Source organism: Eurypyga helias, unplaced genomic scaffold (assembly GCF_000690775.1).
Source record: "Eurypyga helias isolate BGI_N326 unplaced genomic scaffold, ASM69077v1 scaffold4263, whole genome shotgun sequence".
Taxonomy (NCBI): Eukaryota; Metazoa; Chordata; class Aves; order Eurypygiformes; family Eurypygidae; genus Eurypyga; species Eurypyga helias.
In genome coordinates, this window is record NW_010242965.1 from 14,786 (window position 1) to 30,312 (window position 15,527).

Consider the following 15,527-nt stretch of genomic DNA (forward strand, 5'->3'; position numbering starts at 1 on the left):
TTAAAAATACCTGACGTAAAGTACATGTGCTAATAAATTTCCTTTAGGTCATGACCAGCATGAAAATAATTAGGACACAGGTACTCAGCAAAGTTTTCTGCTAATGGGTACAGCAATATGCTGCATTTAAGGATTAAAATCAAATTCTAGTTTAGTGTTAGCACTGAGCCCTTAGGAGAAATCCCAATTTCTACTTTCCCCCATTTACAAACACGAAAGCTATGCCCGCGTACGGGTGTGCCCAGCTGCACACAAATCAAGTCCTTGAACGATGTAAAATTTTAGCGCTAATACTGGAGGTCTCACGCATCCTGGTGTAAATTTGCCTTTCTGGCCATTTCGTCTATCGGTTGCTACAGAAAACACTTGCTAAGTTAACTCCTCAGGAGAAACAATGCAGGTCTCTGGAAATCACATCCTTTCTACAATGAAAATGGTCTGCCAATTCAAGTTTCATTTGTTCAGGAAGACAGAAGATTTAAGGCTTCGGTGGCATGAATAATCCTCTGAGCAGTGTTTTTCTAAAGTCAAGCTGACACAGGTATGTTTACTTTTTCTTGACTTAAATAAAATCCCTGGTATCAGGCCTAGGTAACATCCACCTGTTAGGTCTGGCAAGAGCTCCCTCCTTCCAAAGAGGTTGTCCTAGATCAACCATTTCAGAAGCAACTGAGGACAGTTTGTTTGTTTGTTTTAATTATAGCAACATTCAGAACTTGTTAATAAGTTGACGAAGCCGTGCTCATGGCATCATCGGCAATTTTGGTACTGGCAGGGTGGATGCTTGCAAAATATTTGACATCGCTGTCATCATCCATTTGAAGCGCCATGATCGTTTGTTCCACAGCTTCCTGATGGGAGTTGGCGGAATTCAGGAAGTACTCTGTAAGAGAGAAAATGCACAGGAGTCACAGGAGGGAAAGACGGAAGATGCTTCAACGCAGAACGCGGCAGGAGGCTCAACACCTCAGGAGACGGCGCCCACGTACAGACAAGCTGGAATAGCTGGGCGGGCACACGGTAACTCCTGCGTGTACCTATGGATTCACTTAACCCCCACGTTTCACAGCACAGCTGTTCTAACAGGATTTCTATGGCACTTCAGTACAAAAGTAAGCGTGACAGACTGCATGACCAAAGAGGAATAAAAAACCTGCAAGAGACTCGGGAGGAGTGCGCTTATATTTGTGGTGGAGGGAAGGCATCGCAAACCTACGGCCGTGCCACTGTTTCACTGGCAAGCCTGCTGCATAATCATCAAACAATAAAACCAAGATAATGTGAAAGAAGAGTGGAAGAAGCTCCAACCTCTGGCAGCTCTCGTGAACTACGCGGCGCAAAGTGCATAAAAGCAGCATCACTACAAACGGCTCATGGGAAGGGCAATTTAGATCTGAGGTTTAAAAACTTCCGAACTTACTTTTTAAATCTGCCTTTCACAATCTACCCACCATCCCTCATCAAACACACCTCTGAGGCAGGGCCTACCCGCGTTATAAGCTGACTCAGTGGCAATGCAGAATGGGGACATGCCATCCAGGTGGGGAATAAAGGTGGGATCGGTGTTGGGGCCTGTGCTGTTTCACACCTTTGTCCGTGACATGGATGATGGCATCGAGTGCACCCTCAGCCAGTTTGCTGACAGCACCAAGCTGTTGGACACAGTCGACACGCTGGAGGGAAGGGATGCCATCCAGAGGGACCTGGACAGCCTGGAGAGGTGGGCCACTGCCAACCTCATGGAGTTCAACAAGGTCAAGTGCAAGGTCCTGCACCTGGGTCAGGGAAATCCCAAACATGGATACAGGCTGGGTGATGAGTGGACTGATAGCAGCCCTGAGGAGAAGGACTTGGGGGTACTGACTGATAAGAAGCTCAGCATGAGCCAACAATGTGCACTTGCAGCCCAGAAAGCCATGGACCCTGGGCTGCATAAAAAGAAGCGTGACCAGTAAAGCCCAAGGCAGGCGATTCTTTCCCTCTACTCTGCTCTTGTGAGACCCCAAATGGAGTACAGCATCCAGCTCTGGGACCCTCAACGTGAAAATCACAAGAACAAAACCACCAATACGACATAATCACAGGAAGGACAGTGACAGCCTTGGCACAGTTATCAGAGGACAAATTACAGCATGTCAGCTGATCCATCTGAACTGTCTACATATGCTTGCTGAGAGGCTCCAGCAGGCACAAGGCAGCCAGCAACAGCCTGGTTCTCGCTGCGTTGGCATCCTCAGTGTTGCCATCCTTTGTGCTGCCTGGTGTTTTGAACACTTTGCATTTTGCTTCACCCTTTCCGTGCTACAAACAGCAGTCCCCAAGCCAGTGTATGGTTTTGAGGAAAAAAGCCACCAGAACTGGATGAGGTATTCCAAGTACGTACACTGCTGGTTTACAAAAAACAGCATACTATTTCTAATGCTATTTATTCCTTTACAGTGCTTTGGAATCCGAGCACTGCTGACTCTTCTGGCATCTGTTATGCACTGGGAATGCTCTCCTAAGCAGTCTCCAGTTTGGAAGTTACATGTCTAATTTCCCTGAAGAGACTCCAGAGAAACTTCCTTCCCACTGCTACCATAAAATATAAAAACCGAAGAGCAGCCGTCTATTCTCCTCCAGTGAGAAAAGAGATGGTGGATTTGTATGGCAGGACTTCTCTTTATCCTTATTACACAGAACATCAGACTTTTTTTTTTTTTTTAAAAAAAAAAGCACTTCTCAACAACTTCACAGTAGCTTAGTTGTTAATCTGTGCTTTCTGTGCCCTGATGACAGCTCTCCGAACTGGCTCATTCAGGGAAAATGGTACCAAAAGAAGATGCTGGCATATGAGCAAGACCTCAATTTCCCCAGCGTTACACAACAGCAGCTCTGATACCACAGTGAGGTTTACGGTTTATGTCAGCCAAGGTAACATTCCACAGCAAGGACACTATAAAAGAAAGAACCCACATCTGATGTTGTTCCTTCTTTCCCAGCTGACTGAAGGAAAGTGGAAGGACCAAAAGGTAGGCAAGGCAGACCACTACAACTCTTTCTCACCACTAACCTTTCTCTAGAAGGGTTTGCTTCAACGTTTTCGCAAGCAGGACACGAACATTTGGAACCCTGTCCGATGCCAAGTGTAGTAAGTGTGGCAACAGATGCACAGCAAACTGGTCCATGGGCAGGCAGTCATCTTCACTGATAGTCTGGCAGGAAGACAGTAACAATTTCATTTAGATGTTAGCACAGTGAAGGTAAAATCCCAACACATAATCGGAGCTGGCAGACCTGACTGCCTTCATAGCATGAATACAGTAGGTAGCACCCGCAAAGTTTTAAAAATACAGCACAATGCTAGTTTCAACTCTTCTTGCTGAGAATACCGTTTTTGACCAAGCTGCACCAGCTGACTAAGGAGGTACAGACAACTCCTAGCACTTGATTTCTAAAGGGTAACCCAAAAGAGTGGCAGACTGCAACAGCATATTCCAAAAACCTCACTTCATGCTGAGGAACATAGCAGCTTCCCAACTCGGGGATTATTTTGCTACGCTTGTCTTTTATACTCAACATCAGATCTGACAGCCTGAAGTTAATATGCTCAGCTAAAGGCGCACGCGAGCTGGTGTTGGAGCAACACTGAAGAAAGAAGCCATGAAACCTATCTCCTCAGAAACAAAGTTCTCAAATGTTCAGGAGAATAGTGTCGATAGACGGCTGAGGAGTTCCAGTTGTTCTCTCCCCTTAATACCACCATCCCACCAAAACCCCATAGGATGAAAAAAAAGACACCTCACCTGGCAAATGAAGACAAAAGTTTGCCGACCGGACCATTTGCGGCATCTACAGAACTTTTCAACAAGTTCATTCATGAGGTCTACAACGAAGGTTGATGTTGAAGCCACGTACAGCTTTTTTACCATTTCACTAACCTTGAAGAGATAAGAAAGAAAAAAAAAAAAGGGAGTATAAAAGTTACTTCTGACCACTAACCCTCAGAAGTCTGAAATCCGGAATTTACTTAAATTGCTTTACCAGCTTGTAAGAAATCCAACGGACTGAAGACACTTTGTCTGCACAGAGGCTGAAAGCGATAGGTCGCAAGTAGTCATAAATGTCCCTGGCGCTGTACAGATCTAGAAGCAAGATCAGTTGCCTACAAGATGGAAGAAGAACCAGAGTACATTACTGTAAGAAGAGAGGTAGCTTTAACTGAGAAGGCAGTCATCTATATGACAACACTTGCCAACTACGCAGTGTGGCCATAATAAGGTTACTAAAAAGTAAAATCCCCTGTTTTTCAATGCCATCAGTTTGACTACGGGTCACTTACAATTATTAAATTGCCACTTATTCAAAATAATGGCAAAATGCTGCGTGAGACCAAAGAATGAAAAACTAAGGAAGGGGCAAGGGAACCAAGGCTGCATTTACAAGGCAGGGATCCTGGTCACGGCTCGGACATGCATGCAGCGCAGCGATCCAGCAGCAAATGACACCAGTGTGCACGTACATTTAATACCTGGTAAAGGCCTCTCGCACCTCTAACACATGTACAGCGACAAAGCACCTACTCTGACTCAGTCACTTCAGTACACTGATTTATCAAATCAATGCATTTCCTCTATTTCAAAGTAGACTGGACAACGAGAGAAATTATCAGTCTCCTTCAATTTGGAAGGAGTTGATTAAGATTTCAGCAGGTTGCAGACACCAGTATGTGTCATGAATGGTAGAGGGTACATCAAAAGAAGCGGCATGTACATGTTACATGCAGCTGATTGAATGCCTCCGTACCAGCAGTAACAGAGACCTGTAGCTACTAAATCAAAACAACACTTAAATGTAGCAAAATCACCATGACATCACGATGAGATGTTACACTAGGTCTCTCAAAATTTAATTCAATAGATACAGTGTAACTAGTCATTACTGTATGCTCATTTCATCATTCTTGCTAGAGACACCCTGGTCCCGTAGTCTCCTCACAGGGTGAGCGCTGCAGCCCCCATCACCTTGCTGGCCCTCTGCCAAACTTGTTCCAGTTTATCAGCATCTTTCCTGCACCCGTACAGACGCATTACTCCAGATGAGACCTAACGAGTGCTGATCTCTTCCCTCCGTATACTGACTGTGCTCCTGTTGACACAGCTCGGGACTGTGCTGCCAGGACACGCTCCTGGCTCACGTTCAGCTCACTGTTCTCCGCGACACTCTGGGCCCTTCCAGCAGAGCTGCTCCCAGGGCAGCCAGTCCTAAGTCTGTCTCACTGCCAGCGGCTTTTCCTTCCCACAGACAAGACGTCATCTATCCCTTCCTGAACTTCATAAGCCCCTTCCTCTGTCCTGAGTAATTTGACAGTTCAGAGCTGCCTCCTATGGGAGCCCACCTACCAGTCCCATGACAAAGCCAAAGCCTGCTCAGGTGAAGTCCAAGGTCACTAACTCCTACTCGCTTTCTTTACTTCCCTCAAGATCTTGATCTCCTCTGTCTCATGGTCATGAATTCAGCCTACTCCTTAATACAGCAACTTGAAGTCAAACTGCTAGAACCCTTCTATTGACTTCAACAGCAACCAGATGTGGTCTTCATAGAATCACTGAATGGTTAGGGTTGGAAGGGACCTTAAAGACCATCCAGTTCCAACCCCCCTGCCATGGGCAGGGACACCTTCCACTAGACCAGGTTGCTCAAAGCCTCGTCCAGCCTGGCCTTGAACACTTCCAGGGATGGATCTTCTGGCAGCCTCTTTTTTACGGAAGGGTAATGTTTTCCACGTATGGTGATAGAAGAAGACATTCAACATCCTACCATTACAGGTGATATACAACTACAGGGAATTTTTAAGCAAGAAGGACAAGTGGAAGAAGATAAGGACTATCCCCTAATTAAAAATGAAATGAAGAATGTCACTCTATTCTATGATTTTAACATTTTTAAATACCCGTAACAATAAAAATAAGCATCTAGAAAACTACGTACTCGGCCAGCTCAGCACGGAAACGCCAGTTCCTGCTGTTATCAGTCACTAGGAATTCCTGAAGCTGATAAAGATACTCTCGTCTTTTGTCAGGATGAAGCAGCTGTAACAGTAAATATAAACTTAGATAATGAAACGTGGGCTACAATCAGCAGATAGAACAAGAGCTTTGATATACAACTAACAAAACACTTGCTTTTATTAAAAAAAAAAATTAGTAATAGTGTTGTTTTCCTGGGCTAGACCCTATCATGCTTAAGTCTGTAAAATCACATGGGGCACTACTGAAAGCAAAATCTGATCAAGTCGCTACTTTCACTCTAGGAAAAAAAAGGGGTGAGCAGTGAATATAGTATTGATTTTAAAGGTTTTATGATTTACACCTTTCCGCTCCAAAAATGAGGCAGGTACAGTAAAGCTCTTAAAAGACATTTGAGAATTAAGCTGTGTGGAGAGGTTAGAGCCATCAAAACACCTGTATACTGAGTAAACATGCACAAACCAGGCTCTTCAGAGAAAAGTGCATCAGCAACACAGATGTCCTTCAAATAGACTGTAGTATTCAACAGCACAGATTCCCACACAGAGTTACACCGGTGTTATCTTAAAAAGCAAGCGCATACACAGAAGTGAAGCAAAATACACACCTGCACTTGACCAGAGTTGAACACAGACATACCTTCAGGAAGTCATGCAAGTGCTTCAGCACACCTATCCTGACTTCATCTAGGTCTTTTAGAAAGCCGTTGAAGACAGGAACTAAATCTCCAGCCGTAAGCTGGTCTCCAAGGATGACAGCAAGTTCGTGTATAGAAAACGCTAGTGTCCGACGCACCTTCCACTGTGAAGGAAACAAAGATATATGTACTGCAAAATTTCAGCTGGTATATTTTAACTCTCCATAACAGGTGAAGTTTCACCCACATCGAGTGCCCAGCAGTCTGAGGACCAGTAGAGCTTTTACTCACCCTAAATTCAGGGGGCTCTGTTTTAATGGAGTAACTATTTCAAATAAGTCTTTTTAAAAATGAAAGAGCATATATTCCTTAGCCAGCACTTTCCAACCAGCATGGGTACTGTTTTTTTTGCTCTGTCTTGGTAATTCAATCTTAATTCAGATTAGACTGGTGATACAGTTTGGAATACAGGTAATTTGGTTTTACTTATGTTTTAAATTTATTAGCTGGTTGTTTTTAATGGCTGCAAAGGAATTTGGAAAATATGAGCAATAGCCATGTATAAAATTACTCACCACATACCACCGAGAACTGCTGCTCTGACATAGCATGCAGCAAGTTCAAGAGAGGTGAAGTAGTCTGAGAATGATTAAAAAAATAAAAAGAGCGTCTCCAAAAAAGGAAACAAGGGAAGACTGGCAAACAACTGGAAACCAACAGTAAAATGCACAAAGCCACCTGACAACAAGGAAAATGCTGCTATTTCCAGTATTTGTTTTTAAAACAGCAGTGCTGCATGGGATGGTGATGTTATTCCCTTATGACTATCCGGATGCAGCAGCAGAAGGCCACCAGAAGGCCTGGCGTGAGGCTGACTCACTGAGCTCCAGACGTGCGTGCAGAGCCACGTGCCTGCTCACGCTCAGCCCTCAGTTCTCATACCTATGAGAATCCCAAGCGCTGCTCTAAGATCCCAAGTGAGCAGAGGAAATCTGAGACCTCCTCTCCCGTTCCCACTGGAGATCCACTCCAACTGCCCCAATTCCTTACTACCTGAGGACCTCCCACACACAGTTTCCTCTGAGACAACAGCTGCACTTTCATTCATTCTACAGACAACCAGTATCAGCAACGGAAAGCTCCGTGTAAAGAGCAGAGCAGCCCAACACCCAGTGAACAAGAGAAACCACCATAAAAGTTCAGATTATCCACTGTCACATCATGAAAGTCCGGATCAACCGCTGCCAGAGCTCCTCAAGCTTACCTGCATGTCAGATGCCAGCGTCTCGTAGGTGTCTTTCAGACAGTGCCAGTTCTGCCTGCCTAACGTAAGTGCCACGCCTGGCAGGCTGTAGGCGCAGTGCTTGGCAATCTCGGTGTCAACCGTTTGTGCGCGAGACGGATCAGTCATCGATAAATACTGATCCAGCAAGGCTTGAGGTACAACGTCCTACAGCAAGAGGAGGGTAGAAGGTTCACACTATTTCCAATAAATCCTCATCAGGCTTGCTAAAATTCCAGAGCACAGTGTCAGAAGAACATTCTCCCCCCTCCCCCCAACTAGAGAGTATTATTTAATTACAATCTCTTCCTAAGAACGCAAAGATTTTGTATTTCCTAAGTTCTGCCAGAAAGTTCCAAAGAAACGATGACGTGACTGGGGGGTATTTGAAAATACACAGACCAGTGTTCACAGATGAGTGGGCTGATCACTGTCTAGTGAGGCAGACCAGGAAATTAAGAGATTACGTTCTACCTTTCCAGCTTTCAGGCTCACAGGCTGTGCAAACTGACCATTTTAACTCATCCCTAAAAACAGGCAGAAGAGCAAATGACAAGACTTGCTCAAAAATAATTTTCCTATTCCTTTCAAAATCTTGAAGTGAGGAGAAGAAAACTAAATTAAAATGCCAGGAGAAGTAGGGGAAGGGGAGAGTACAGTGTCTCCAATATTGCTTCCAAACTCGCTCAAGAGTCAGCAGGACTGGTGGAGACCCATCCTTCTCTCCACAGAGAAATTAAAGCATCTGACCTAAAATTGTGTGAAAACCTCTCTGGGGTGACTTCAGCACTGGCTGTGCTTCAGCTGCTGTCAGTTTATCCCAGGCACTGCCTCTGCCCAAGTATCTCCCTAACACACAGCTGCCCAACAGCTCCGCTCACGTAAGCGACAAGGGGGACAGAGGTTCCCACTCAAGGAATAACGCAGGGTGGCACACGTAATACTGAACTATGTAACGAAAAACCTTGGGTTCCTTTTGGGGAAAAAGATAGCAGAGAGTCAGTTCGAGCTCAGTGAAACACTTTCACACCTTTTCTTCAAAAAGCTGTCATGGGGTGGGGGGTGGTTCTACTCAAAATGTGTAACAAAAAATCCTGTTTCCTCAATAACCTAACTTCCATTGCAGGACAGTTTCCATAAAAAATGAAACCAAATGAACACAGAGCCTGGAAGTCTACAGTAACTGTTCTCACATCAAACACTACTGTAATCTCTTATACATAATTAAAACAGAAACCACTGCTGAATTAAGCCATTATCTCTGGAAACAACTAGTATTTTTAAATTACTTGGTTTAAAAGGTTTGAAATATTTTACAGAAACTACATGGCATCAGAAATGACTGAAACACATAAGAGAAATTCACATATACATAAAAAATTCCACTTGTCTGATACATGAAGGAAAAACAGAAGCCACTGTCATTTACCTGTACTTTGGATTTTCTTTCTTCTTCCGGGCTGAAACTACTGTTGGTACTCAAATCTGAATCATGAATATAGTGAAGTGTAGAATCCATATCCTATGGAAAAAGGCAAAGAACGAGTCACACAAAATACACTCAAGGGTTAAACACAAATCAAATAACATCAAGAACTGCTGTCCTCACCTTAAGGTCTTTCTTAGATTAAAGGAACGCATATTTTAATATCAAATCCAATTTTGCTACATCTCAAAATCAAAAGGGCTGTAAGATAAAGCTTTTAACTTTAAATTTCAAAGACAGGCTCATCTTATTCTGCTCCATTTTGTCCTTCTGGAATGAAGATCATACGAGAGGAAAACCTTTGAGGCTGCATTAAGGAAAATGGAACTAATATACGGGCCACATTGCTTCTCCCTTGAAGGGAAATGAGAAATCATCTGTAGTGGATTTTATTGGATTTGTTGCTTTGGATTTGTGGTAGAAAAAGGTCAAAAGAGAGGCACTCTCACACTTAAGAGTAGAAATGGATGAGACTTATGCTGTTGCTCCTTTCCTAGGGGTGATTATTCTGTAATCTTCCCTACAGATGAGCACCTTATAATACAGAGTCCTAGCAGATGGGTCACCATGCTTCTCAGCAGTTCTAATAAAATAATTTTTCGCAATCATCCAATCATCCTGGCTACACATCTGGGCCTTGAAGATAAGGGCTGAGACTCTGTTTCAGAACTCCACTGAGCAGCAGAGGTTTGATATGGCCTGATAAACTGTGCTGCTGAGGGGATGCAGTGTCACATTCTGTACCAGTGGAGTTCCCAAACACAACAGACTTTGCATAATCAACTGTGAATTTCAACAAGTATGTGATGAATATTTGGAAAGTAGTTCAGGCCGTTGCCTGGTAGAACAGGAGAAAGGCATTTTTGCTAGATATGAGCCAAGATATCTATTCACAGGCGCTGCAGGGTGAGCTCTCAGGGTCAACACAATAAGCTACTCTACCAGCTGTTCAGATCAGTTTGACAATGAGAAATTTCAAGCAAACCATAAGCTTCTTCAAAAAAGCCTCAAGGACACCATCTGTCCGCCTTGGTTTGACTTCAGACAGTTGCTTTTTCCTCTTCCACGATCTGCTTTCAACTAAGCATTGGGTTGTAATTTTAGACACTGAGGTATAATTACAGGTGATAAAGAACAGGCAGAGCTGTGAGGCAATTGCATATTGCTGCCACAGCAGCCCAAATCACCTGTCAGGCTTATCAAGCAGCAGTAAGAAGGTATTAAAGAGCCAATGAAAGAACAAATCCGCAAGTGACTACCTAATTTAATGTGTCCAGCAGCATACAACTCCAACTATAAAAACTCCAGAGGCTCTGAAAACCATCTCTGCAGGATTTCGGCGTGCCAGTCAATTCTTCACTCCTTTTTTAGCCTTTCTATTTTTCCCCCAGAAAAACGGATTATTTTCAGCATTGGCAGAAAGTCACTGGCTTTCAAATGGGAGTAATTATGAGGCAGCCAGCAAACGTAGCCGTAGTGCTTTCCATGAGATGCCCAGGTGTATGGGACTGGAGGCTAGTCACCCATCCTGCTACAAGAAAAATGGAAATTCCAACTCACAATCTCTGCTACCACAGCTCTAAAAGTCTATGTTAAAGCAGGGGGGGAAGTTAAAAATAATACTTTATTGATTGAACTAAGTTGAAAGACTAACTATACTGAAGGGTGTCACAGATGGGAACATTTTTACCCAGCCTCTTCTAAAGTCAAACACGCATTCCAGAAACAAGAGCTTCAGTAGAAAAGAACCACAGCATCAGTCAGTATTTACGTCAACGCAGCATCTCAGTTCCTGCAGCTGAAGTTCCATCTCTGCTGTTCCCATGCCACACACACACACACACACCCACCCCCCAGAACTGATCATTGCAGAGAGGCAGGACATAAGAATTCAGCAGGGTTTAGCCTGCAAGCTTCTTGCATACCAAACCGGTGAACCACCACCTCCACAACGCAAAATCTCTGTCGTGGCCTTACAAATTCAGAGATTCCCAGAGTGGTAGAGGTTGGAAGGGACCTCCAGAGATCATCTAGTCCAACACCCCTGCCAGAGCAGGATCCCCCAGAGTAGATCACACAGGAACAAGCCCAGGTGGCTTCTGAAAGTCTCCAGGGAAGGAGACTCCACCCCCTCCCTGGGCAGCCTGCTCCCGTGCTCTGTCACCCTCACAGGGAAGAAGGGTTTCCTCATGAAAAAGTATTTCCTCACGTGAGGTTTCCTTTAGCTGCAGCATAACAAGAGCTCCATGGTTGTGCTCCACAGAGCCCTGCTCTGTGCCATGGGTTGCACACAAAGCCCACAGCACCAGGACAAGTGGTGCTGGCATTGCCTGACAGGGCAGCTGGCCCAAACAGAGAGAGAAGCAGCCAGTCTCAGGGGTCCAGTCCCCTCCTCTTAGAGAGAGGTACTTGTGCCTGACAGGGATGGGCTGATTTTAGTGCAGTTTCCTTTCTCTTCCTTCTCCCTCTACCTCCAATCAAAAAAAAAAAAAAAAGAGAACCCCCACAGCCATCCACTGGCAATATGACTTGGGGGTTTTCTTGAGGCTTACATTCCTTCATCAAAGCTTACAGTGCACATACAAGCTAAAGAAAATCAAAATGATGGCTCTTGGGGGAAAAACAAAACAGCTATCCTCATCCTCAAAAAACAAGATTCACCTGTGTCCTACAACTGTATCTCTTTGCTTTATTCAACATTCATTTCCATTTGCAGATAATCGTTCTTTAACGGGTACGACTAACTCCTTCAAGAGCCTATACAGCTGCAAAAGGACATGCAATGTGTGATTCTGCTTTGTCATGTGTGACAGAACTGTGAAGGCTGCTTTCAAAAATAAGATGCTGTAGCTTGATTTTTCTAAAGTGTCCTGTACCCTATTGACACTTTGCTATGCTGAGGCTTAAAAACACATACCCAAACCCAACCACAAACAAAAAACCCACAAACACACACCTGTCAGAATCAGAACTCTCTTCATTGCTAGAGGCAACAGTTCACTTGCTCAACAGATCACAGCTTGATTCCCAAATTCTAGGTCACCTCTATAATATCCTTTCATTTTTAAAATGAGGACTTGATTCAGTGCCAGTAACGAGCAAGGAACTAACGGATTGAGAGCATCCTTTTTGGATTAAAACTGAAACATGCAAAAACATACATCAGCACTGTGACTGGTTCTTTAAACACAGAAAGTGTCAGCATCATACTCTCTGGAGATAAAATGTACTACAGGTCCCTGTGAACAAACATCACCCTCATCACCTCCAAAAATTAGAAGGACATCGACACTGTCATTTTACAGGTTAGCGTTAGAAAGTAGTGACTACAACAGATCCTACGATGAAGAAATACATCGAGCCTGACATCAGGAACCAGGGACACGCTGTTTGGTAGTGTTAAGTTGTGATTGTGCGTAAACAGCAGTATTTAAGTAAATGTCACACTGTTCCACTCCCCGAAGTTTTCTGGCTACACAGCAGTCCAACATCTTAGGTGGAATGTTAATTAAATGTCATCTGCTCTGACCCAAGAAGGTTGAAAACCTCTGCACCAGACTGATGTCAACTCCTAGACTTTCCGAAGACATTTATCAACATTTCATCTGAAAACACCATTTAGGCAACAGGATTCAACCAATCACTTGCTGTAGTTTTATACAGCATATTTTGGAACCCTGCTTTCTATGCAGCTCTGTAGAAATGCCACCAAAGCCCGCGGCACTATATGCAGTGAACATCGCAGGTCTGGCCTAACACACAGTACAGAGCAGAAAACAGTATCAAATGCCACAGACTTCAACCGGGCAGGGGGCAGTGGTGGGTGCTGAAGAAGTAAGTGCAAAACACTTTATAATGTTACTGATTGCCAGAATCCACTTTCAGCAGTTCTCACCACATCCTGGACTGCAGGTCCTGAGTTCCTCTTACACAGGCTGGTAAATTAATATAAAACACTTTAACGGGGAGCACAGGGAACAAAGTACCTCTTTCTCCAGGGTGGAGGGAGGGCACTGGAGAAGGGGATTCACTTATTATCAGTAAGGCTCTGTGTTAAGTAAGGCAGTATTTAAAGTATTTCACAGTAATAAACTGCAGCTGCATTAAAACATCTTAAAATCTCTGTGGTGACAATCTCATTTTAACGGAAACAATTTCAAGAATTTACATGGTCAAGCACAGAACTGGCAAAAACAAAGGCACCCAACACAACCCATTATTGTAGTAACTAGCGCTTCAGTACCGGCCAACAAAGCCCAGTGTCACACTAGCCAAAAGTAGGAAGCATTTGGCTGCAATTACCACACAAACACAAAATACGGCTCTATTACTGGAGCCCTGGAAATTTTAATGGGGGGAGAAGAGTACAAAACATGCTTCTTACCTCAACAGTGTCCCCAATTAAAGGCACAATATCACCCAGTATAGGTTTAAAATTCTGTTGGTCGTTGATGGTTAGTTCAGTCTGTGAGTCTGTTCCCTTGCAGACGTTGGTCTCTTCTTGAGGATCCAAACTGGATGCTCTGAGGGCAGCAGACAGCACATCCACTTGTGCTGCAGCATAGGAAAGAAAAGTACATGAGAGGCTGAACTGCAATAAACTTTCCCACAGATCAACTTTTAGCCAGTGACTAATTAACTGAAGGATGGCAGAACTACAGGGGAGGTACAAATTTAAGATTATTGACTGTTAGTAAATCCCAAACTGGGAACAATTAGCATAAAATGTAAGGCAGAGTAACACTCTGCTCTTCCTAGGGAGCCCAACCACATCACAGTTTAGTGAAACGTGTCTTCAATGCAAGGAAAAAAAAAATCCAGGAGGAAGAGACTGCTGTTACAGCAGGATCAGTTCTTTAGGAATCTCTGTACATACTAATGGTGCAAACAGCCTTTGGGGCAGAACAGCCCGTGACTACTAACTTACTGACTGGGTCATTTGTGGGAGAAAAAGAAAGAATGAAAAAATAATTCCAATAAAGGTTGAGAATCGGTTTATTCATACAGACAAAATTGCTTCTGAGAGGCTGTCTCTCTCTCTCTATATATATGTGGTCATTAAATTCTTACATTTTTATAGCAAGTCTCAAGCAAGACCTATATAGGAAGATACTAGACCACGGTAACTCTTTTCTGGACAGAATAGTCTCCATGCATCCTCCAAGAAATAGTGACAGGTTTGAAGTCCCCTTATTCATCAAAAGAAAGCCTTAGCACTTGACACTGCATTCCACTCTTCTGAAAAAGCTCAGAGCAGTCTCAGAACTGCTGCCTTCCCATCCCTCTGCTTACTGGCTCATGAAAAAAAGCTTTGGTGAGCAATGTTCCTTGGGTATAGAATCCCTCTGCTTACTGGCTCATTAAAAAAAGCTCTGGTGAGCAATGTTCCTTGGGTATAGCCTGACCTAAGCAGATCAGGCATCAGAGGCAATCTTAGCTGCAAGCGACACACAAGGCAGCGCAGACTGCTCTACCCAGCCTCTCTCCTTCTCCACTTGTTTCAAGAAGGTAAGGAGGAATAATGTCCTGATTTACTAAATTTACCCAGTCATCCAGAAGCTCTGTTCCTCACAGACTTCAGCTTTTCCAAGGTTTCTTAAATGCTCATTGTGAAATTAAGCAACAAACCATACGCTTGTTTCCAATCCCAGGTTGCCACACTAAGTTACAGAATCTGAACTTCTCCCTCCCGCTTTTTTTTTTGGTAGGGTTATTAACAAAGGAAGCAGGACTCATTCATAGACAGAAGAAAGATATCCAGTACATCCGTTACAAGAAGCAAAACTGTAGCTCAGCACAATCTTAGCTAGCAAAAGTTAGAAAACACACTACAGTTTCACTGGTTTCTAGGTGGAGTCTGATGAGCAGGAGTAAAGGTAACTCTTTACAACATGCAATGTTATCTCCATAACTGCACCAAATTCCTGATAGAATAACTGGAAGATTCTTGCCGTATTACTGCAATTCACCTCAACGGGAAAAAGCACAGCAAGTTAGAAACTTAAAATCAAAACCAACATTAAACTAGTACTTCCACTATAAAACACATTGTTAGAAAATACAGTTTTGATATATAAAATATATATTAGAATGTATAAATATATAAAAATTAGG

The 15,527-nt window shown here is 43.6% G+C and overlaps 1 protein-coding gene across 1 annotated transcript in view; it reads right to left on the minus strand.

Annotated features, from left to right (window-relative positions):
• Nucleotides 1-691: 691 nt before the first annotated feature.
• PPP4R1 (protein phosphatase 4, regulatory subunit 1) overlaps nt 692-15,527 on the minus strand; it is a gene marked incomplete at its 5' end in the record, with an annotated part of 48,239 nt that continues 33,403 nt past the window's right edge. Inside the window, 9 exons of the mRNA XM_010149226.1 lie at nt 692-883; nt 3,053-3,194; nt 3,786-3,920; nt 4,024-4,144; nt 5,971-6,071; nt 6,648-6,809; nt 7,910-8,095; nt 9,357-9,449; nt 13,798-13,967. Coding sequence (XP_010147528.1) covers nt 720-883; nt 3,053-3,194; nt 3,786-3,920; nt 4,024-4,144; nt 5,971-6,071; nt 6,648-6,809; nt 7,910-8,095; nt 9,357-9,449; nt 13,798-13,967 — 1,274 coding nt within the window. The remainder of the gene's footprint in view (nt 884-3,052; nt 3,195-3,785; nt 3,921-4,023; nt 4,145-5,970; nt 6,072-6,647; nt 6,810-7,909; nt 8,096-9,356; nt 9,450-13,797; nt 13,968-15,527) is intronic.